We start from the raw sequence: 22947 nt of genomic DNA, 5'->3' as shown, positions 1-22947 counted from the left end.
TTGCAGTTCACACAGAACCATTAAATTGATTGCTCTTAAAATCCGTTAAAACTGTAATGCTTAAATAAAAGATCAAACTAAAACACAAATATAGACAACACAATGTATGTAGTGTTATATTTGTAACAATAAATATTTATATTTTTGCTTATGTATATAGTGCCAAGATATCTCAATAATAATACATGTTATTTTTATACCTCAGAACGTGTGGAATGATGAGGACGGTGATTTTCAAAAAGCCTCGTTAAATTTAGGGATTTGTCAAGTATCCATAAGACAGCCACGCAGACAGGAGGCGCAAGAATAATTTCATAAGACTATTCTTACTCGTTTGGTTTATTGTTTGCTCTTGATTATTCTACTGTAGTCCTGCTCATGTGTATTTTAATTTCGCGTGTGCGTGGTTTGTGCACACATTTTTTAATATTTACAGTTCAGCAGCGTTTACAAAACATGTTTCAGGATGCATCGTCGCAGAAACAATCTGAAGCATGCCTTTTATTCTTTAAGAACACAGACGCGAGAATACCTGTAGATGTCAGGAATAAACTTATTACCTTCCTTGAAAAACTCATAGAATGTGCGAGGTAAGTTGTTTTGATTTTATCGTAAAAAATATATATTTTTCAGCAAAACGTGTGTCCTGTTTTTCGAGCATGCCAAACAAAACAGGACACACTTTCTTTTTCACGTGGACATAACTATTGCCTGGAAAGCTGTTTATTATAACCCGTGAGATTAAAGCTGTCCCTTTCTCTTCTGATGAGAAAATATAATATATATAATATATTATAATAGCAGATGTCCTTTTATGTATAAATGTGCAATAATGCTTATACACAGAATCGTAGAACGCCATGAGACCAATATATAGGCTTTTTTCACAATGCTGCCCCAAAAGTGCAGGAGCTGCGTATCCTGAGAGATTGCACACTGACAGCCATTCAGTGGCGAGTAGCGTCACTCTGAAGAGCCGATTGGATGACATAGGTTTGACTGACTTGTTTCTGGAAGCAAAGAAACACCTTAAGAGAAACAGTTTATGGAAAAGGAAATTTGTACAGTATGTGTGTATATGAGAATCTCTTGAGTGGTGCTTGCTGTAACTACGCAGGAGTTCTGTAAAACGCTCAAGAGAGAGGAACCTGGAGGAGGCTCTGCTGAAGCTGAAGAGGCTTACTCGTCAGGACTTGTCGTCTCTGGAGAACGAGCACCTCGGTCTTCTGGTGCAGCTGGTTCTTGCCTTTCAGCTGGAATCACTCGACAACTCCACTGCCTTCCGCAAGCTGGACCAGGTATGCAGGACCCATGACTCTGTACTGTTTTTCTTATATGGGTGGTTTACCGGTTTACCAAATGTTGTCTCTTTGTTAAGTTTGAGCTGTTTTTATTTCGATAGTTTGCTCCTATTCCTGTCAGTGCAGAACCAGCTAATTACAAGACTAGTGCCTTAGAACCAGACATGACTAAAAGAAAAGACTAGGGTGAGAGACTCTGAAGACAAACTGGAGGTCTTCAGTAATAAACTATATTCTTCTCTCTTTCAGTTCTTCGTGTTTTATGGATTTGCAGTTTTATTCTGTTAATCCTGTTTTTCAGACGCACAAGTTAAATGGTTGGCTGTTTTTGTTTTGCAGATGATGGTGAAACTCTCAGAGGCCAATCAGCTGCTTGTTTTTGAGGCGATACAGACGTATTTAAGCAGCACAGTGGACTTCACTCAGGTCAGGCTAATGTAAAACTTACTGATTGTGTAATTTGTCCATAATATCTTTTTACTTTGCTGAATGCTATGGCTATATAATTTGAATCGATGTCAGAATGTGTAATAGAAGTATAAAAGTTGATGGTTTTTGATCGCTAGTTCTCCTTTTGTCTTTTTCTTCATTTCAGATTTTATCTGTCAATGACTTCCACACAGGTCAGTCTCAGATACTTTTGCTTTGTTTAGGTGTTCTGTTTATATATTAAAAGGGACATTTTTCATGTGACTTTCACAGCATTTAGTGCATTTGCAGTTTTAAACCTAGCACAGTATTAAACAGGAAAATTGTATTTATTATACCATTAGCATTGTTCCTACTATTCCTGCTAACATTGCAATGTTGTTGACGTCCATGTAGAACATCTTGTCACGGGCAGGTCAGGTTCACCATTCCTCATTTGTCCTCTGAAAGTGATCCACAGCGGAGGACACCCGCTAATGTTTCGGCTTGTGTTTCGGGCAGTGTGCATGTTTCTGGAGGACAGCTCCGTGGGCCGTGAAGTCTGGAGGAAATCCTGTCTTCCTCTCCTGTCGAAACTAGCCGAGACCTTTCCAGCGATCCTGGAGCTGGAGGCGTCAAGAAACGGAGAGCACTGCTACCTCGCAGTGAAGGTTGTGACAGCATGGAGCACAGAATGTGCCCATTATTTTCCTTTATTTTGCCGTTTGGCTGGAAACTGGGCTGAAGATTGTTTGCCAGTTGGTGTGCATTGCATAGGCTGTATCGTGACCTGCGCTCGTTTCATTAGTGGGAAATTAACCATTGCACCACTCCCAGGTCTGCTTACAGATGTTCCAGCTGTTGCCAGAAGAGATGGCTCCACTGATCTGGAAGGAGAACCCGTGGAATCCAGTTGCAGAAAGAATTCTTAAACACCTGTTAAACATCGTCTTGGGAGAGGTATTTTTCTTTTCATCTTTTTTTTGAAGGCATCAACTCTTTAGAAAATAACAATATTGCTAATACTGCAGGTCTCAAAACGCGCGAAAGCAAATTACAAACTGAACTTCTGTTTGACTGCCCTTCTTTTGCAACTGGCCTTATTTTAGAAGACCTTATGATCATGTTGTCCCTTAACATGTCAAAGCAGCAGTAGTTGTAAACATCACCATTCATACTAACTTGTGGCTTCTTTGTATTGTTGGACTCCTGTTCCCCTGTTTTTACCATTGATTGATATTCAAGTGGGACCGTATTGTGCTCCTTCTCAGTCCTCAAACAGAGACACCCGGCTGCTGGCTGGTACTGCCATTGCCATGGCGATGAACACTGCGCCGCAGGGCCAGGATGGAGGAGCAGCAGTGCTGAGCCTCTTGCAGCTCGCCAGCACAGGTGAGTGCTGGAGCTGGAGAAAATGTGTCTGTGCAGGCCTTGGTGTCCTGATGAGTCATTAGCGAGTAGCGCAGAACCTCGTTATCCCATCTCTATATGCCCGTGAAGACCTGGATTTGAAAGTGTGTAAATGGTGGGAGGTGGTGAATTGAAGTGTTCTGACGGTGTCTGTCCATCAGAATCAGTGCAGGAGATTTTTTAAAAAAGATCAATCCTTGATTGATCCTTTAATTAAGTTATGATTGTTCTATTGCTTTTATGTTTGTCTACAGGCCTTAAACTGGTGCTAAATGTTTAACTCTTCAGTTCAGTGACTAGGCCTTGAGTGGAAGGTGTGTTGTGTCTGTGTGTAAATCTGCTGTCCCCTCTTGTTGTTCCAGATTCCCAGATGCTGCGTGTGGGCAGTCTGACTGTGGGCTGTCGGGCTCGGAGCCGAGACGGTGTGGACAGGCTGGCAGTGACAAGAGGCCTATTGACTTGCTGCAGGAAGGACATTTTGTTGAGCCCATTGGAAAACAAAGGGGTACAACTGTTAATGTGCACTGGGTTTAATTCTCCTTCATGTTTACAGTGAACCTTCATTACCGTAAAATGGGCAAGTCTGATGGGCTTGCTACTGTGAGATTTTTCTGATCTGGCTGATTCCAGATTACCGTAGTTTGGAAATTAGATCTTCAACTGATCATTAAGTTTTTAATATAAACATTTGTTAATTTTTGTAGCATCTCATAGATAAAAGTTACACACTGTTTTAGACTTCTCGGTAACCCTGTCAGCCTGCTCTTGCCTCTAATGAAAGTAAGGCAACAGTTCAAAAACCTGTATGTTTAGTAAGGTATAATGAACAAAGAATAGTTCAAAACTGGCTGCACTGTACCTTTGTCCGATCTTACTGCATTGTTTCATGCTAGTGCCAAAGAAGTACTGTCTTAGTTCTGTTTTTATGTATAATTATTTATCTCTGAATGCATCTTGATTTCTGTGTTCAGACCTGCCTGTTGTTGGATGGGGTGTTTCCTGTCATCTCTGGTTTGTGTGAGGAGAATCTGGACTGTCATTATTACATCTTCCAAGGTAGAGGAGGCTACAGCAAAGACTCTGAATCTGCTCTGTGAAGGTGCTAGAGATTTAGACTGTTTTCTGCACTAGTCAAGTTTCTGGGAATAAGACATGTTAAAAAATGCAATACTATAAAAGGAACACAAAGCATTTTACAAGGGGTTGTTAAGTTGAAAGTGTTGTAATAATCTTTGTAATTTGTAAATGAATGCCAGTAATGGCTAAGATGCCTTTAACATTGGCATGAAATGCTGGAGCCTGACTTGAGCTTTTCTGTGGGTGTGTCTGCAGTTTTTGCCATGTGGCTGAGGAGTTTGAAGGAGAGCCTGCAGGATGTGTGGGTGGTGAGAGGAGCTCCTCTATTATCTGAGAACTCATGTCTGCAACAAAAACTAAGCACGGTCATCTGGAACAATGCAGAAAGCCCAGTGAGTCTTTTCATCTGTTTCAGTCCAGAAAACAAAGAAACTGAGATGTTGAAATGTTGAACAATACCTGTTCAAGGCCGATTTTTTGAAGTGGAGAACATTTTTGGTTTCTCATTTTTTCTATTCATGATACATTTACCCTTTGCAATTAAATTTTCCAGGAGTTGAGTTGATAAAATTGAAGAAGCATTTATGATTTAATTCTTCAATGACAATCCACTGGACTCTGATATGTAGATTAATGTTTATAATATAAAATTAATATTTTCCTTCTGTTTTCACCAGCATTACTTGTACTTAAGGAAAGTCTACAACAGTGTTTAACTTTGTGTGTTGGTCCTCAGTACAATGCAGGCTATGCATGGGGTCTCCTTTTTCTTAACCTCCTGTCTCTCCAGGTAGAAGGCATCTCTGAATTTGTGCATAGCTCATTCCGTCAGCTGCTGGAGATTTATGAGCTGGAGTGTGAACACTTTACTGAAGAAGGAAAGCCTCTTTACACCTCGTTACTACACCGAATCACCTCCTTGCCTTGGGAGGCCAAAGCAAAATACTTCCCTCTCTGTGCTCTGCTCCCTTATGTTGGTACGAACAGGGTACGTACAGTCATTTCTTAGTTCTCAAAAGGAGTACTATGCCGTCAAAAACAAAGATAATTTGTACACTCATTGAAGTGCTTTCTGTGCAATTGCATAAACCTAACAGAATTTGACTGATTATTGAAAGTGAGGGCAGCATTCTAATAGTTATTGCAATGCAGATGGTCTAAATAAGTGTCATCAGTCAATATCTAGTCCTGTCTGTTACACGCCTGTTTCAATCCTGGACTGTAGTGTACGTCTGTCTTTTTTCAGGTACTGGAATATTTCGCTGATCTCCCTCGTCAGCTTTTAAAGTGCCTCTCCACCAATCACTTGTCTCCTTGCGCCTCCGAGGTCTATAAGTCGCTGATCCGACATCAGAGGCAGGAGCTGTGCGTGGCGAATAACCACCCGTCCCCCTCAGAAAAGGATTTGGCCGAGCACTGGGCCGAGCGCTGGTACCCCACACTTCTGGAGGCTTTGACCTCGGACCTGACCCTCCTGCAGAACACTGCCTCCAGTTACCTCCTGCCCTGGACTCTGCGTGTTTTCCCAGCCGCCTTCGAGATCCTGCAGGGCCGGATTAGCCTGACGCGCTCGGGGCACCTCCGCGCCTGGGCCAGCCTGCTGAGCGTCCAGAGGACAGTGACGGGCTCTTCACCCCTGAGCAGGGATCTGCTGTCCACTCTCCGCCTGGCCCTCGGCTCTCTGGACGACAGCGTCCGCCTGGCCGCCCTCAGCCTCCTCTGCTGCGGCCCCAAAACCAGCCAGCCCCCGACGGAGCTGGAGCTGTCGGAGATGAGGGACTTCATCCCCCTGAACCTGAACAGCGACTCCTCCCCTTTCCGGCAGCACTTCCAGGCTGGGGTGAAGAGGCTCCTGGTCCGAATCCGGGACAGCGGCCTGGCCTGCCTCAGAGGCCGACAGGGAAAGGAGGAGCGGGAGGCCAGAGACGGTGGAGACGAGGGGCAGCAGGACTTGGTCCTTGCTCGGGGTGTAGGTGAGAAAAGCACGGGGACAGACTTGGACTTGTGGGTCCATATCTTAAACAATAAAGTGACTTCACCTCTGCAGTGTTACAGTTTATAGAAATGCACTATACTTTTGTTGTTTTTATGACTATTCAGTATCGTTATGCAAATGCAGTGTTTTAACGTCTTTATGTTTGAAAAGTCACTATTTTTTTATAACGTTTTGGTCAGTTCTTCTCAGAACTGGTCATATTCACTAATTCTGGTGTGTGTCACATTTTGGGTGTGAAATTCCTTGTGCCACATTAATTATATCCCACCACTTTTCATTGCTGTCAAGTTGCTTAGTTGTTAGGGGGCTTTAGTTTATTGCTAGAGAGTCCTGCTGCTTAAGATGAAGGTGTTTTTTTTTCCTTAAGTAGAGGTCTATCAGTCCGATACCGAAGTTAACTCCGCTTTCTTGGCAGATAGGCTTTTCTCTGAAGGAGGAGGGGCAGTTCTTTCAGAGCAAATCCCCTAAAAGATGCACAGATAATCTCTCTCCCTTCAGCTTGTGCTGAGGCTTGCTCTCAGAATGGGAGACTCTTGGGTCTATTGCCTGTCTCCTGTTGCGCCTGTGCTGGGAATTCAAACTACTCTGTTGGGATTCCATAGGAATTCTGGTTGGAATGTGTTTGTAACAGGTTGCCTGCTGGGCCTTTTTTAGCGGTGAAGTATCCGCGAGCAAATGTTAAGTGGATTTGCTTGCCAAGTGTTCAGCCACTGCTCAATTTGTCTTGCCAACTGTGACAAAGTTTTTCGAAGAGGGAGTGCCATTGTTCCCTGGGGGGAAATATCCAGCTCTCTCCTTTCATCGGCACACAGGAACGGTCACAATTAAGTGAACTCTTTCTGACCCTGGCAGGGCAAAATTTTAGCTCCACGATGGGAGTTTTTATTCTGTAAGAAAAAAAACAGATATCTGTTTGCTACAATACACATATGCATACAAGAAGTATGAAATTCTTCTTAATTAAGTTTAAACGTAAAAAAAGCCCAGTAGTTTTTTTTTTTCTCATTAATCAGCTTACATTTTATTTTTCCATTATCTGGACCTCTTGCACTAGATGGGATAAAAACTTGCATTTAAAATAAGCAGCTTCATCCTTTCTTGTTCATTTGCTTACTTAATATCCTAAGATGACAAAAAATGTTAAATGGTAGTTCAGGGTGATCTATTGAAACTGACTCTTTTGTTTGTTAAAAATGAAATAGAAACACAATTAATATTTTGCACACTTAAAATACCTCGCTAGAACATGTTTCTGTCGGTGGTGTAATTGCTATCTGATGACGTGTTTTCTAATCACTAAGAATATGCAAAGAGTAATTGTAGAAGTGCTGACAGCCGGGGCATCTTTCTTCTAGATTTTGTGGACTGGCTGACACAGTTGTGCTTCTGCTATCTGGCTCCTGGGTTTAATTACCAGAGGAAAAAGACAGTTCTGCTTCTGCTGTCTGCTGTGCTGGAAACCTGCACTGACAGCTGGAGCCCAGACAAGAAGAAAGGTCAGCCTCCAGGTCAGTGGCAGTGTTGAGGGACTGTGGGTAGTGCCTTCAGGCCCTTCTGCATTTCATTCTTCCCATTCTTCCCAAGTTCTTAATTTCAATTGTTTAGCTCGACCAAATCTGGCAATTTAGACGTTTCTGAGCATTTTTAATTACATTAAAACCAAAAAAGCTAAAGTAACCATTCACCTGCAGGCCAGGGTCTGTACTTGTTGTGTAGCGTGCAGACGTTCAGGTATCCTGTTCACGTGTCCCAGAGTTTTAGCTGTTGCCCGTGTCGCGTTCTGAACGTTTTTTTTTTGCGTATCGTCATATTATGGTATTTTAATTCTTCCTTGCGTGTGCTGCCCTTGCTCTGGCAGTCGACATGTCATCACTGCTGCGCTGGACGAGGCAGAGAGGGCAGTGGGACTTCTTCTGCAGGACAAACCTGCTGGTTCTTCTTCGCTGCCTGGAGGACGGCACCAATGAGGTAGAGTGCTCAGGGCAGCCTGAAAGAGTGGAGCTCACAGCTCACGGGAGTCTTTTTTTTTTTGCTTGGTGTTCCTGAAACCCACATACTGTATGTGTCAGTATACGATAAGAGTACAGTACGGAATAAGAAAATAAGAATAATCGCAGACGATGGGAGACTGTTTGGCCCAGCTTGCTTGTTTTGTAGTTAGTAGTTAATTGATCCAAGGATCTCATCCAGCTTTTTCTTGGAAGAAGCCAAGGAATTGGCTTCAAGAGCATGGCTGGGCAGCTTATTCCAGACTCTCCTACAGCCCTCTGGGTAAAGAAGTGCCTCCTGGTCTCCATTTTAAATGCACTTCCACATAACACGCCTCTAAAATCATTTTCCGGCTTGGCTGAGCTGGAGAGGGGCCAGTCAGTCAGAAACGAAGGGAGGATATAGGCAGACCAGATGTCGCAGGGTCCTGTTTTTCTCTCTAGATCCGCGAGCTGACCGCCGAGCTGCTCCTGAGGTTCTTCCCCCCTCTTCTCCCGCGGGACCTCAGCCCTCCCCTGTTCGAGCGTGCCCAGAAGCTCATGCGCAGCCCCCGTGTCCAGGACGCCCAAGCGGGGGCTCTCGCGATGAAGATAGTCCTCCTGAAGTAAGTGGAGAGGAGTTGACAACGATGAGCAGTGGCGCGATGCACGTTAATCGGCTCTTTACACAGAAAGTGGGGTTAGAACTGTGGGCATGAAGCACTTCAGGAGGGGCAAGGGACGGTAAAAACCAAACCTTTTTTGCTTTAAAGGTAAAAGTTTCATTTAATTTAAAACTTGAGGAGTCTGAGGCCTTTAGATTTAGAATTCCAAATCTCTAAAGGACTGTTTGATTTTTGAAATCTGCAACAGAGGCTGACACCATCTGAGCAAACCTCCAGCCGGATGGAATAGCAAGGGCAGTAAGTGAAAAACACAAGTGATTTTGTAAGGTTATTTTGATGTTTGAAACGTCTTCCTCTTCACATGCTGGCTTTATCGGTTTTGCCATTCCCGCTGCAGCCATAGTATTTGATTTCTTCTGAAGGTCAGATGAGCTCTCATCGGTCTTGAAGACCGGCTGCAAGGGGAAGAATGAGAGGGCTCCCACGCTGGAGGTAAAGGTGCTGTCTATGGTCTTGTACCTGCTGCAGGAGCTGGAACAGCAGCACCTTACAGCCAAAAGAGACATGCTGCATGCTGCCAGAACAAATCCGATTCATGGTAAGTTCCAGTTGCATAATTTAGGCAAATTAAGGTCCGATAATAAGGCCTGGTTTCGCCGATGGGAAGCTAACTTTTCCAAGCTGAATACCAGCTGCCTCTGTAAAACTCCCAAGCTTGTTTTGGAGTTAGAATACAAGCCTTTTGTGTAAGGTTTTGAGTTTCAAGAGAGGGTAGCCAAGCCACTTGAATGAAGACTGCTGAGGACGGCTGCATTCGTGTCTGATTTGTGTCTGTCAGTACCACCATCGTGCTGCAGCTCCTGCTTGTCTTTCCAAGGGGTTCTCATCGCGCTGCAGAGGTGCCTGCTGGAGCCCCCTGATGCTTTCGCATCAGTGCGGAAAGCTGAAGTAAGCCCCGGGGGACCAGACCTGATCCCGAGGCTGCTGGAGACGGTGGAGAAGATAAGCCTGTTCCTGTTGGGGGTGCTGTACGGAGACCCAGCTGGAACTGCCGAGGAGCAAGGTAATGCCCCTGGAGCCGAGAGCGAAGGGAGAAGCTTCAAGCCCTGTGTCAGGGGACCTGTGCTGTATGATCAGGCTGCAGCGAGGCACAGACAAACACTTCAAGGGTGGTGAAGCACTTTTGCACCTCGAAAGGCTGCGCCTGGAGTGGAGCACACTGCAGCTGGGCTCCTGGAGGAGGCATGGGAATGGAGGCAGGCGCCAGTCAGCGATGAAGAGCAGACATAGCTACACCAGATATTGAGTGAAACAGCTGAGAAAGTGACAGAAAAAAGATATTAAGTGTTCCTCTAATTAGGGGGTTTATTGCTACTATTAAACATCACCAAATATTTATCTCCCTAAAAACACTTTTTGGGCGGAGTCCAGGCATTTCCTTTATTTTTAAAATGGTTTAAACTCTATATTGTTACGCGCTGTCCTGTCATCGAATGTTTGGGGCGACCACCGAATCATTTGTGAGGAAAAAGCCGGAAACATGCAACGGCTCTCACTGCCCCCCTGTCTTCCAGATGCCCCCCCCTCGTTCTGCGACATGGGGAAAGCCATCCGCTTGGTCATCGCCCGGGGCGGGGAGGAGGAGGAGGGCTGCGTCCTGCTGTCAGAGGAGCACAGCCTCGTTCTCACGTGCTGCTGGGTCTCCCTGAAGGTGAGGGATGACTGCCAAGCGTTCCTCTCCGAAGCACCATGAGGACCAGACACAAGACACTCCACCACCGTGCGCTTGACTGTCTTTATGAACACATTGCTTTACCCTGGCTCTCCAGGTTTTTGCCTGTCTGTTCCTTAAAAAGGCTTATCTCTATCTGAAACTCTTTTCTGATAATGCACATTAATAACGGCTGCCAACTCCTAGTCTTGGGAACTTAAGTTATGTGGAGAATTAAAATCCTCCATTTGCTTTTTAAAGGAAATTGGCATTTTTCTTGGCCGGTTTGTGGAGAAAGGCTTCTCAACAGCACCCACTGCTGCTTCAGGGTCCTTTTTCACCATGGAGGATCTGAAGAGGATAGCCAAAGTGTTCAAGGATATTCTTCTCAAATGTCGACACTGGGTAGGAATCAAACCCAAGATGGATGTTCTTCTTTATTAAGTTGCCTGGCAATTAGTTACCCCGAGGTAGGCATTAATGTTGTGCCGTCATGAGCTCTCCATTTGACTGGAGAGAAACTAATTCCTGTTTTTCTACTTCTTTTGTCCAGGGAGCGGTGGAGGGATGCTGTGTTGGTTTTACCAGATTTTGTGCCGTTCTTTTAAATCATCCAGATCCAGTTTGTCAGGAAATCCCTGCACAGATGCTGGAGCAGGTAGCTTTTAAGTGCAAAGATTTTAAGATTTTCAGTTGCGGCTCAGCTCTCCAGCATGGACTGAGTAATTCAGACTTATGTCTAAATAAAAACGGATTAGGGGATAATTCTGGGCTTTGCTAAAAAAGAACTTGAGGCAGCACTTTCTTTGTCCTGGATCGAACAGTATTTCTGGATCTCGGATCTGTACTTGTCCTCCCCAGTTGGCTGTGTGTTCCCCAGTCCTCCCCATTGCTGTGTGTCTGTGTGTGTCCTGGATACTGCCATGAAGCATCTGCGCAGGCCTGCTCAGGAAGCAGCAGGGGGGCAGACAGAAGTGATCAAGAAACCTTAGACAAACCCAAACTTGATAGGCGAGGTGTTGATTTGACAGGTGTCCATGACCAGGTTGGGAATGCTCCCAAACTGGAATTAGAAATTCCATTTTCCAACTTTGTTTTGGCATGTTTGGGAAATCATGATGTTCTCCTCTTCGTCCCCAGGGGCTGTCAGTGCTGCAGTCCCCCCGCAGTAGTTCAGTCACCCGGAGGGCAGCAGGCCTGCCCATGCTTATCGTCAGTATCGTGGCAGCAGAGAACGCCAGCAAAGCCCGGCCTCTCCTGGCACTCAGCATGACGAGTCTGCTGGAGACAGCGAGCGCCCCTCTGCCGCAGGACTGGGACCAGACCCTGGACTTGCCGCAGGTACAGAAACTGGCTTGCTGGCATAACACTCCCATTGCACTGTGGGAACTCTACTGTTGCCAGGAGACATGGTTAAAGTTTTGTCAGTGTTCTGTGTAAAGCCTGTGCACCCCTTGAAATCCTGTTGTATATATCCTTGTTTTCCTGGCTTTCCTCCCCACTGATAGCTGGTGTGTGAGGAGTGTACTGGTGCACTATGGCTGCTGTTACATCACCAGGTGGTGCTGCATATTGGTGGTGATAGTGGGATTCCCTATTACCTGTAAAGTGCTTTGAGTGGAGTGTCCAGAAAAGCGCTATACATGTGTAAGGAATTATGAAAACATTCTTTTCCCAGGTGTGTGCTGTCCATGCCCTGCAGGCTCTGGTGCGAAGCTCGGGGCTGGGAGTTGCTGTGCTTCAGTTTGCTCCAGCCATGACCATCCTGTCGCTGAATACTCTGAGCTCCCCCTGCTGGGCAATGAGGAATGCTGCCATCCAGCTTTTCAGTAAGAACCTTTCTTGTCCGGAACCTTCTGTGTGCTTGTCACCCTGCAGAAGAGCTTTTTTTTTTATTTTTAGACCGGCATAGCACAGCTGCATTCTTCATGACAGGGCTGTGAGGCCATATTCCACATCCATACGTTAACAGCACAGGAAGACACAGCGCTCCCTCACACTTAGAATACCACACCCTCCTCAGCTTCAAAAAGCATCCTTCTGATCTCTTCCAATGCAGTATTTTTTATCTTTTAAACCACTTAATTGATCGATTATAAAGTATAAATTTGACAGTCTAAAAAGTAAACAGGAGTAACATGCATTGAAAACCTCGTTGACACTTGCAGTAAGCCTTAATCTAATTGTTTTGCATTTGCATCTGTATGTGCACAACAAAATTCAGTGTTTCATTGCACTCCTGAAAATGAGTTTCTTAATGCTTTTGTCTTGTATTGTAGTGTAGTCAATTATTATGGGAAACCTATGGATTATTTTGAAATGCAGAATCATAGAGTCCGTGAGACCTTTTCTCCTCTGGGTGTCCCCATTCAGCAGATTAAAGGAGTGAAGATGAGGTTGGGTTCAGGAGCCGCAGGCTTGATGTTTTTTTTCTCATGCCACTTGGTTCCAGGCGCTCTGTGTTCCCGGATGCTGGGACAGAGATCGAGGGGGGAGGACGGGTGCCCCCAGCACGGGATGTCCCCCCCAGCCTTTTTCACACGCTACCCCGCGCTCCAGCCCTTCCTCCTGGGAGAGCTCGTGAGGGCCGCCGGGCCCCAGGGGGCGAGAGGGGAGGCGAGACTGCACCTCCACCCCTCGCTGCACTCCGTCCTCACCCTGCTGGCGAAGCTGCAGCCCGGAGCCCACAACGAGACACGGTACCGGGTCTGGGACCCACACATACTCACTGCGCTGTGCTCGTGAAGTCGGGAATCTTTCAGTGTGGCTTACTTACACAGGTCATTATAGAACTTCGTGATCATGTGCCTTAAATCTTTCTGGAAGTTAGGTCAGCTTGCTAGAATCCAACACTTTTAATGCTCTGTATGGACATAATAGTGATTTACTGTGTGAAAATTCAGTATTTATGATATGCACTGTGGTCATTCAAAGTTATTGCTTTGTATATTTTGATTTTATACCTCACAAAGGTACGGATATAATAATAATAATAATAATAATAGTAATTGCTGACACTTATATAGCGCTTTTCTGGACACTCCACTCAAAGCCCTTTACAGGTAATGGGGAATCCCACTACCACCACCAATGTGCAACATCCACCTGGATGATGCGACGGCAGCCATAGTGCGCCAGAACGCTCCCCACACACCAGCTCTCAGTGGGGAGGAGAGCAGAGTGATGAAGCCAATTCATAGAGGGGGATTATTAGGAGGCCATGATTGGTAAGGGCCAATGGGAAATTTGGCCAGGATATGTACTTGCAGGTGAATTTGTGATATTTTGGTCAAATTTGTTAACTTTTGGTAAAGGTGGCGAGTAAGTTCGGCTCTTAAACTGTCTTCACTGTGCCCTGCGTTTCCCCTAGCTCTCTCGCCCCGTTCCTGCCTCCTCTGCTCCAGCTAGCCAGCAGTCCCATCTACGCCGTGAGAGTTACGGCTTCCAAAGCATTGGCGGCCATGACGCCCCCTTCTGAGTACATGAGCACTTTGCTGCAGCTGGCTGGACAGTTACCGCAGCCCCACGCCCCCCGCTGTCACAACGGCCTGCACGGACAGCTGCTGCAGATCGGGGCGCTGCTGGCCAGGGCTCTCAGAGCTGACGGGTAAGAGACCTCCCAAAAGGATGGGCACACCTGCTCCCTGCTGGCGGTCACCTACAGAAATGTTAGTGTCCAAAGCTAACATTGGGACAAGATAACATTAGGCTTTGGGTAATTAATTTTGTCATTACTGACATTGTTAAAGGCATGGTATCTGAAATGAATGTATTTTGTTCAGCTTGAGCCAGCATTAGGGTGTCCCTCCTTCCTAATGGCATGAAAAAGCCAGGCTCAGGGACTTGCTCCTTGCAGAGCGCAGACGGATGCCATGCGTGGCCTGGCACAGCAGCTGGAATCCGGGCTGTGGTTGGTGACGTCAGCCCAGGAGTGCCCCCTGATCCGCTCTGCCTACCTGAGTGTCACAGCGCAGCTGGCAGGATCCTTCACGCAGAGCTTTGTGGAGCGGCTTCAGTCCAGCCTAGTGACAGAGCTCCAGAGCCCCAGGAACAGGCTACAGGTAGGCATCAGGTAGACCTGGTGAGAGTGACTGTTTTGGCTTGCCGGAGCGGTGGAACTGTGGCTAAGGATCTGCGCCCGTGGCTGGAAGGTTGCCGGTTCAAATCCCGCAGCTGGCAGAGGAATCCTACTCCTTTGGGACCCTGCCTTAACCCCAGCTGCTCCAAGGGCGCCATATAAATGGCTGACCCTGCGCTCTGACCCCAAACTTCTCTTTCCCTGTCTGTGTGCCTGTGTGTCTCATGGAGAGCAGGCTGGGGTATGCGAAAAGACAAATTCCTACTGCAAGAAATTGTACATGGCTAATAAAGTGATCTTATCTTACTGCTACCAGTACAGGTGTATATACCCCCTCTCTTGTTTTGTTGCTCTGTGTCTCTTTACAAATACAACGACCTGGCCTAGTCATAGCTGTGTGGTTTTCGCAGACTGCAGCCGGAAGCATTTCTCAGCTGTGTCTGTGGTCTGCACAGGTGGGCTCTGCAGTATTTTGCCAGAACGCCGTGAACGTCCTCTGCGACGAGGCAGTGAGAGCCAGAGACCACCAGAGGGCAGCGCAGGCCTGGAAGCTGCTTTCGGTGGAAGACCCTGACGTGGGCTTATCTTTGGTCAGCTGGGCCAGAGATGGGCAAAGCTGGAAGGACACTGATATCCAGCCTGTGTTGGCAGAAGCACTGAGGGTGAGATAATTATCACTCTGAACGTGGGAGACGGAATGAATATACCTTTGAAGTTTCAGGGTGACCCTTTCTTTCCTTCTGAATTGATTGAGGCAGCAGTGTAATGAAAATATATGTAATGTCATTTGAGGTGACAGGTTGTTATGTTTATAGAGCGTCTGCTAATGGGTTCACTCTGCATGGGAAAACAACGAGTTTAAACACAATGTAAGGAAATTTGAGGAAACCAAGATAAGTTTTCAAAAATTATGTCCACTTCCGAGAGCCAAGCATTTGACTAAGAACAAAACGTCAATGTATTTATGTGCTTTTGTTTTCCCCAAAAATCATTTGTCTACACTTAAGCAGGCAGTAGCTGTTAAAATACTCTGAAGCATATAAATTCTTTTAACAATCAAGCAAAATATTAAACGTTTTTTCCTTTTGTAAAATGACTGTTGAGGCATGAGCCAGTCCCTGTGGAATCAGGCCAGTATAATGGTCTAATAAAATCTGCACACAAGGTCTCATTTTCCTTATTTTATTGCATGATAGATAGATAAGATTTTTTTGATCCCAAAGGGAAATTGATGATGTTCCACTGTACTATTACAAGAGAATTGTCCAAAGCATTTCCTCTAAACTGGTCATTAAAAATCCCAGGGCGTTTCTCGAAAAGAGTAGGGGTGTAACCCCTGCGTCCTGGCCAAATTTCCTTTTGGCCTTTACCAATCATGGCCTCCTAATAATCCCCATCTATAAATTGGCTTCATCACTCTGTTCTCCTCCCCACTGATAGCTGGTGTGTGGTGAGCGTTCTGGTGCACTATGGCTGCCGCCGCATCATCCAGGTGAGGCTGCACATTGGTGGTGGTGGGGGAGAGTCCCCATTACCTGTAAAGTGATTTGAGCGGAGTGTCCAGAAAAGCGCTATATAAGTGTCAGCAATTATTATTATTATCTTGATCGTTATGGCTCCACTCATATCAATGGGTCATACAATGTGTGCTTTGTGAACTAGCTGTTGGCTATGCTGGTCATGAATATTTGATTCATCAGATCTTGTGCACATGAATTACACAAGGATTAAAAGGGGCTGGGTGTGTCCAGACGCTGTCAGGTGCAGTCCCTGTGGATCACCTGCCTGTCGTCGCTCTGTGTGCAGGAGACCCTCCAGGCCACGCTGATGAAGGGGAGTGCGGAGTACAAGAAGACCTTCCTGGAGGCCTTCGTCGCAGTGATGTCCTCCTGCGCTGAGAGCCCGTCTCCTGAGGCTCTCCCTCGGCGGCAGACGGCCTCTCTGGCCAGCGCCGCGCTGCTGCTGGCCCTTCTGGAGAGCCAGGACGGCGGCCCTGAGCTTCGCTCACAGGCGCTCTGCGCCGCCAGCCTGCTGCTCTCTCAGAGGTGGGTCTCCTCCCCAGGCAGCAGATCGCTCACTGCCCTGTTGCAGGAGTTCTGGAGAGGCTGGGGAGTGCTCTTCATTAACATCTCAAAAAACCTCCTAGGCCTGTGATCTGCACTGCACAAGAGCTCTGTCTGTGTGATGACTTTTGCTTTGAATTTGCCACGTTTTGATCACGACGCCTTTGATATGCTTAGTAACTAACGCAAAGTTTGAGAGTGTTAATGGTTTGCTTTGTTCCACGTTTGGAGAGCTGGCTCTGCTTTCAGTCTCAAACATGGCGAGCTCTGTCTCCCTTCCAGCTGTGAGGACTCCCTGACAGAACGCTGGTGTCGGCTGCTGGAAACACACCGGACCCCCGAAACGCCCGAGACGCTGAGGCTGGCCTGCGCCCGTGCCCTGCAGCTGGCTGGGATGCCCCTAGTGAGCAGGACCCTGAGAGGTGTCGCCCCAAACCCCGCTCTCAGCGTGAGGTACTGTGGCTCCTAGGGTTTCACAGCTGTGCTGCGGGCTGCACTCTCCAGTCCTCTTCCGTTGAAACACAGCCACTCCTTCCCCTGGCACTTACTGAGCTCTCCTGCCTCCGACACACACACCTGTGCACCTGCACTAATATCCGGATTTTATTTCATATCTTCATTTACAGGCTGCAACAAGAGGAGGTGGTTTAAAAACTATAGGTATTTAGGCGGCAGCCATCTCATAAGTGTGATCACAGGCTGTCAGTTTCTGCTTGAAGTGCGAAAGCTGAAGAGTATGTCCTGATTATATGGTTTCCGTTGGTACATTAGTAAGCCGTTACAACCTATGTTGAGCTGTACATGTGCATTTCAGCTGGGGAATTAATTTAATTCAGCGAGTTGATATTGTTGTAGTTGTAATCCATTGCCTAATCTGGTGATTTGATGTACTAGTAAGATATATATATATGTGCAAGTAACACCTGTAAATATAAGGATGTATTGATTTGAATAGCCATTAGTTGGGTAGATTATCAGGCACATATCCTTAAAGAATAAGTAGCCTCAATTAAGACTGTTTCATGAAGTCCATTTGATAAAAGACCCTTTTTCTTATGTATTTCCAACAGTGTTGTTCTGTATTGTTGGTGCTAAAAGTAGGCGTGCTCCACCTACACATAATTCTACATCCTATTAGCATTGCCATGGTTACTGGGCTTACATAAGCAGCTATTTGTTCAGATATTGGAGATTATTTTCTATGTACAGATCACTGGGGGGTAACCAGCAATAATAAGAAATAACTGGACAGTGTGAAGAAGCAAGTTCAGTAACTGCTGTGTATAACTGCAAGTTACTTCACACCCACCAATAGGTTTGAATGCTAACTGAGATGAGTGCGCTTTTTTTTTTTTTGTAGGTTGATAAATACTGCCATTCACCTCCTGCAGGATGAGAACCAGCAAATAAGGACAGAGGCCGCAAAGTTTGCCTCCGTGTTGCACAGCTTCTGGAAGGGAGGGAGAGAGGGACAGGGCCCTTGCTTTCAGATGCAAGTTAACCAGGGGCTGCTGGGCCTGCTGGAGCTCCTCCTGGAGGAATTCTGGGATAGCCCAGGCACTCTAGGGGCTCTGCTGTCACACCTCCCCGACGGCAACCTGAAGGAAGCACTGAGGGGTGTCCAGGACGCAGACGCAGAGTGAGTGCTCCTCTGCTAGAGCTGCTGATCTGCAGGGGTTTCTGGCGGGTACTGGGCGTCACGGGGTAGCATCTAAATTAAACTGATTTCCAATGTTTTCCTGGAAAGGCTCTTCTGCTTTCTTCTAGAAACCACTTGGCATAAACACAACCAGGCTCAGTTTGAGGAAGATAAGTATGTGGGAGCTAATGGATCATTGTAGCATTTCCTCATAAAGCAATACTTGTGCTTTTGTGTGGACACATCTGAGAAATATTGGCATTGGAAAGGAGTGTACACTTCAAATGAAAACAAGCTGTTGTTTTGAGTGAATGCATGATGGTTACAAACTAGGGAGCTAAATTATAAAATAAGAGGTATCAGTCAAATCAAATAAAAAACTGTAAAAATGAACAGTCATACCCTGTTATCGTTAGCGAATAGAGTGTCATCTGGCACATTGTGGCTAAGACAGGGTGGTAACAGAGTAATAAGCAGCCAGCAAATTCAAAAATTAATATTTCTTACAGTATACTACAAATACACATCAAACAACCTTTAGTGCTCTAAAGTTTTTCAGTTCTGCAAGTACCAGGGTCTTGCTTGTCAGACACAAAACACAAACCTCTCTCTGTAACTGAGGCACAAGAAAAGAGGGAAGGAACTGGTCTTATCCAATAAAAGGTCCCACTTGGGACTAAATTTCTCTCCAAAACGGATGGTAAACAGATGGAAACCTGCTTCCCTATGCAGAATAACAATGAGACATTTCTTTTAGCCTGGTGGATAGGAAATCAGTATTTCCAACACATAAAACAACAGCCCTGTACTCAGGGTCTAGAGTTCAGTCTTTTTTAGTGTTCAGAGTGCCTGGACAGATTCTGTTGGTCTGTTGAAGGATTTGCTCTCTCACCTGCTTTTCTTCCTCGTTTGTCATTTTCTCCTCTGCTACTCTCCGTCTTTCCTGTGGTTGCTCTGAGAGAGCTGACCTAACGATTTAACTGAGAACTATCTGATCCCTGTTAAAAATTAGTAGAATTGTTCAGCCACCTGGATCCTTGGCTATGGTGTTGGATGATAAGATAAGGGGAGAGCTCATTGTTTAATGGGGTGAGTGAAGCCCAGATGTGGTCTTTAAACATCTGGATAACACCCATGCCATTAGGATATCTTTTCGCTTCATTGGACAGTAATTCTTTTGACATGACAGTGACATTTCAGGTTTACCTGAAATCAGTGTTATGTATGCTGCACTGTTGCCTGCTCTCTGAAGCTCAGCAGAGTTAATCCGTTACGTGTTGCAGGTGCACCAGTTTGTATGAACAAGACGATGCCAACGTGTTTGAGGAGCCCTCCGTGATGTCAGAACTCCTCCTCCCCTACCTCATCCAGCTTGCTGACAAGACAGACAAACCCTCCCATCTCAAAAACCACCTGACCGTCTGGGCAACAGAAAACACAGCAGGCATCTTGAACAACATCCACTTCTGCAAGCAGCTGTTTGGAAGAGGTACTGAAGCTAGTGTTATACAAGCTTGGTTTCCTCATAAAAAAAGTGAAATGTTCCGATACAGAACACAGTACACAGAATTCTCCAAACGTGTTATTTTATTTATAGGCAGTCCCCATTCTAAGTTGCCCTGCGCTGATGTCTTTGATGAATTGTGGAACCTGATGTAAAAATGCCCTGCCTTCACTTTGTTTTTCAAGGCACCAAAAGCCAGCAACACAGGTGGTTCATTGATTATTCTGTTGTGGAAATGAAAAAGTAATATTATGATGAGCAAAATCAAACAAAAACATTCTTCCTGAAGACACTGCGGTTACGTTTGACTTAGATTATGAATCGTTTAATATGAACCCTCCATCAATACACTGCTCTTCTGGGGAAGAATTCCCCTTTATGTGTGATTTTGCTGCTTGTTGCTACTTTCTGGTTCCTAACTCTGGTGTGTAACAGGGAATGCCTGTATATTATCATGACCACTTTGGACCTTTTGATACCAGTACTAAACCGGATTTATGAAAAACTGGTGGAAGGCCTGATTTGCTCTTGTTATAAGAGCCAGTGTTCAATAACAGCCATTAGCTATTATTAGCCAATATAGCTAATAATAGCCAGCAGCTATATCACACTGCAACTCACAACTGGCAACCCTACTGAAGCTCCAAAGGTGTGAGCCTGTCAGTACCTGGATGGGAGACCTCCTGGGAAAGCTCAGGTTGCTGCTGGAAGAAGTGTGAGTGGAACCAATAGAGGGTGCTCACCCTGCGGTCTGTGTGGGTCCCAATGTCCCAGTATAGTGAAGGGAACACTCCCCACCGATAGCTGGTGTGTGGTGAGCGCACTGGTGCACTTTGGCTGCCGTCGCAAAATCCAGGCTACACATTGGAGGTAATGGGAGTTCCCATAACCTGTAAAGCGCTTTGAGTAGAGTGTCCAGGAAAGCACTATGTAGGTGTAAGTATTATTATGATTATTATTATTACTAATAATAACATTCAGGTTATTGTGTTTCAGGAGATGAGGCAGTGGCGCTTGGTCATCTGGGTTGGCAGTGTGGGCCCTGTTTCCATGGCCACCTAGCCGGCCTGTTTGCAAGGGCGGGTTTTCTGCTGCATCTGCTGGAGGCCTCAGAAGATCACCAGCCTCTGGCCCCCGAGCTCCACTGTCCACCCCAGGCACTGTGGGCTGACCTGCAGGAAACACGGAGGCTTCTCTCTCAACATGGTGTCCTTGTGTCAGTGGGTATTGATTGGGTGGGAACCCATTGACATCCCCCCAGCAGTAAAACTCTGTGGCATATCAAAGACCATGGGGTCTCGTATCAGCTGATCCAGTGATGTCAGCTTTTATGTTTACATGAATTGTAGAAATCATGTTGTAGATTTTATAAAGTTCTGGCATTTCAAGGGAAAATCCATTCCCCACATAATCTTCTGGCACATGCAGTGTATTGTATTTTACACCTCTCATCACGTGTAACACGTTTCACTAGGAATGTGTAGTGAATATGCATAAGGTGCATGTATATTAGTAACTGTGGCCATTATTAGGTTTTTAATTTTTAATTTTATGCAGTTGTTTAGAAAACCTGAGGTTAGATTTTAAACCACTGTACTGCATTAGTACAGAAAGCTAGGCCTTTAATAAGTGAACACTCTGTCAGTCAGGTATTACATGAAACCCGAGTTAAGAAATGCAATGAGAAATAATGTCTCCTTCTCAATTCCAGCAAATCACACAGACCAGTACATCGGCCAGCTTGCCAAGATGTGAATTATGTAATTCCACAGCTAATCCATTATTTAATATACTACAACGTTTATGTTTCAGCAACATCCTGTGAATGTATATTTTTGAGTTATTTCTTGTTTTAACATTAAGTGTTGTGTGAATATAGCCACCAAGGCACTCGAAGAATTTAGCACATCAAAAAAGAGCACATCAGCTCAAGAAAATGTGGAAAGAGACTTCAGTTCATGCCGTGCATGGAACGTTGCTTGATGGTTTTTTGCCTTTTTGCATCTACTCTTGCCTTCTGCCCTCTGTAAGGCTTTCTGAAAAATCATGGAGGGCTTTTTCACAAAATGAAATGTGGGATGTACTGTATAAAATGACTGGAAATACAACTTTGATACCATTTTCCCTTTAATGTGGAAAATGTCTCTGTTTACAATAGTGAATATATGGATATTCTACTTTCAGGGGCAGAGTGGGTGGACTGATGAATTTGGTTGTTGGACAGTGTATATTAAATTGGACACAGAGGATTCACGAAAGCTAAAAGCAGCCTCTTTCATCTCCTATTGTCAGATGTCGGCGCAGAAAAGGATTTTTTCAGGCTGTAGCAGCTGATGCTGCCAGCCTGCTGCTCTTTATTAAAACAGAGCAGCTCTGCCCCTGACCGGTTAGAACCGCTTTTGGGATCTAAATCTGTCTCATCAAAGGAGCTATATTTCCCTGCAGTAACACCCTAACGACCAGTAGGGGAAGCGTTCCCCCCCTTGGATCTCATTTTACTCTTGAATAATTAAAAAGCTTTTCCCCATCTACTTTCCTGGGCATTCGTGTGCATTAATATTTTCTCCAGAGGTTTCTGTTTTGTGGCGCAGAACTGGAACGGTGATGTAATGCCTTCAGAGCCCTGATGCAGGGTAACTCTTCAGTGCTATCGCAGTGGGTTTCATGTATTCCATTAGAGGGCTCGTCTCTTTTCCAAATGTCCATTCTGTTAATGTATCTGTAACACTCTGAATTGATTTGACAGCAGTGCTTTCAGCTACATCAGGTATAGAGCCTGTAAGAGCTGCATTAGAGAAGCAGACCTGTATGCTGAAGACCATTCTTGTTCCCTGGGCCTTTAACTTTTGGAAAATTAACACTGAACAACAAAACTTTTGTGGCCACCCGGTTTATGAACGTACTTTGCATGATCTAAAAATATATAAAAGTTTTTTCCCATCATTTTAAACTTTGTCATTTTAAATCAGGCCATCTGGAATTGTGATTTCTTCAGGAAAAGTGATCTCATTTTATTTGAACATAAAACCTTTTGGCAGTTTTAAGGGATTGGTTTTAAATGTAAACCAAGAACTTAGTTTTTTTTCCCCCCAAACCAGGTTGTAATCTGCTGTGTACATTCTTTCCTTTTGTTGTGCCTTTTAAAAAAATGGTCGGTTTTGCTGATA

At 45.4% G+C, this 22947-nt stretch overlaps 1 protein-coding gene across 1 annotated transcript; it reads left to right on the top strand.

Moving 5' to 3' along the window:
• Positions 1–411: 411 nt before the first annotated feature.
• LOC148819060 (tRNA (32-2'-O)-methyltransferase regulator THADA) lies at positions 412–22311 on the top strand. The gene is made up of 31 exons (XM_088935550.1): positions 412–590; positions 1118–1298; positions 1641–1727; positions 1897–1924; positions 2232–2380; positions 2547–2669; positions 2981–3101; positions 3482–3624; positions 4091–4175; positions 4452–4588; positions 4987–5184; positions 5443–6169; positions 7548–7700; positions 8051–8160; positions 8625–8785; positions 9208–9383; positions 9663–9848; positions 10360–10496; positions 10758–10901; positions 11050–11154; positions 11637–11837; positions 12175–12325; positions 12949–13195; positions 13867–14103; positions 14353–14557; positions 15030–15236; positions 16381–16619; positions 16920–17090; positions 17998–18276; positions 19560–19765; positions 20777–22311. Exons 1-31 carry the CDS (start codon positions 457–459, stop codon positions 21028–21030), a joined length of 5682 nt encoding a protein of 1893 aa, XP_088791676.1. The 5' UTR covers positions 412–456; the 3' UTR covers positions 21031–22311.
• The last annotated feature ends 636 nt before the right edge of the window (positions 22312–22947 follow it).

This window comes from Atractosteus spatula, chromosome 17 (genome assembly GCF_055471065.1).
Source record: "Atractosteus spatula isolate fAtrSpa1 chromosome 17, fAtrSpa1.hap1, whole genome shotgun sequence".
Taxonomy (NCBI): Eukaryota; Metazoa; Chordata; class Actinopteri; order Semionotiformes; family Lepisosteidae; genus Atractosteus; species Atractosteus spatula.
This window is presented reverse-complemented; position numbering and strand designations above follow the sequence as displayed.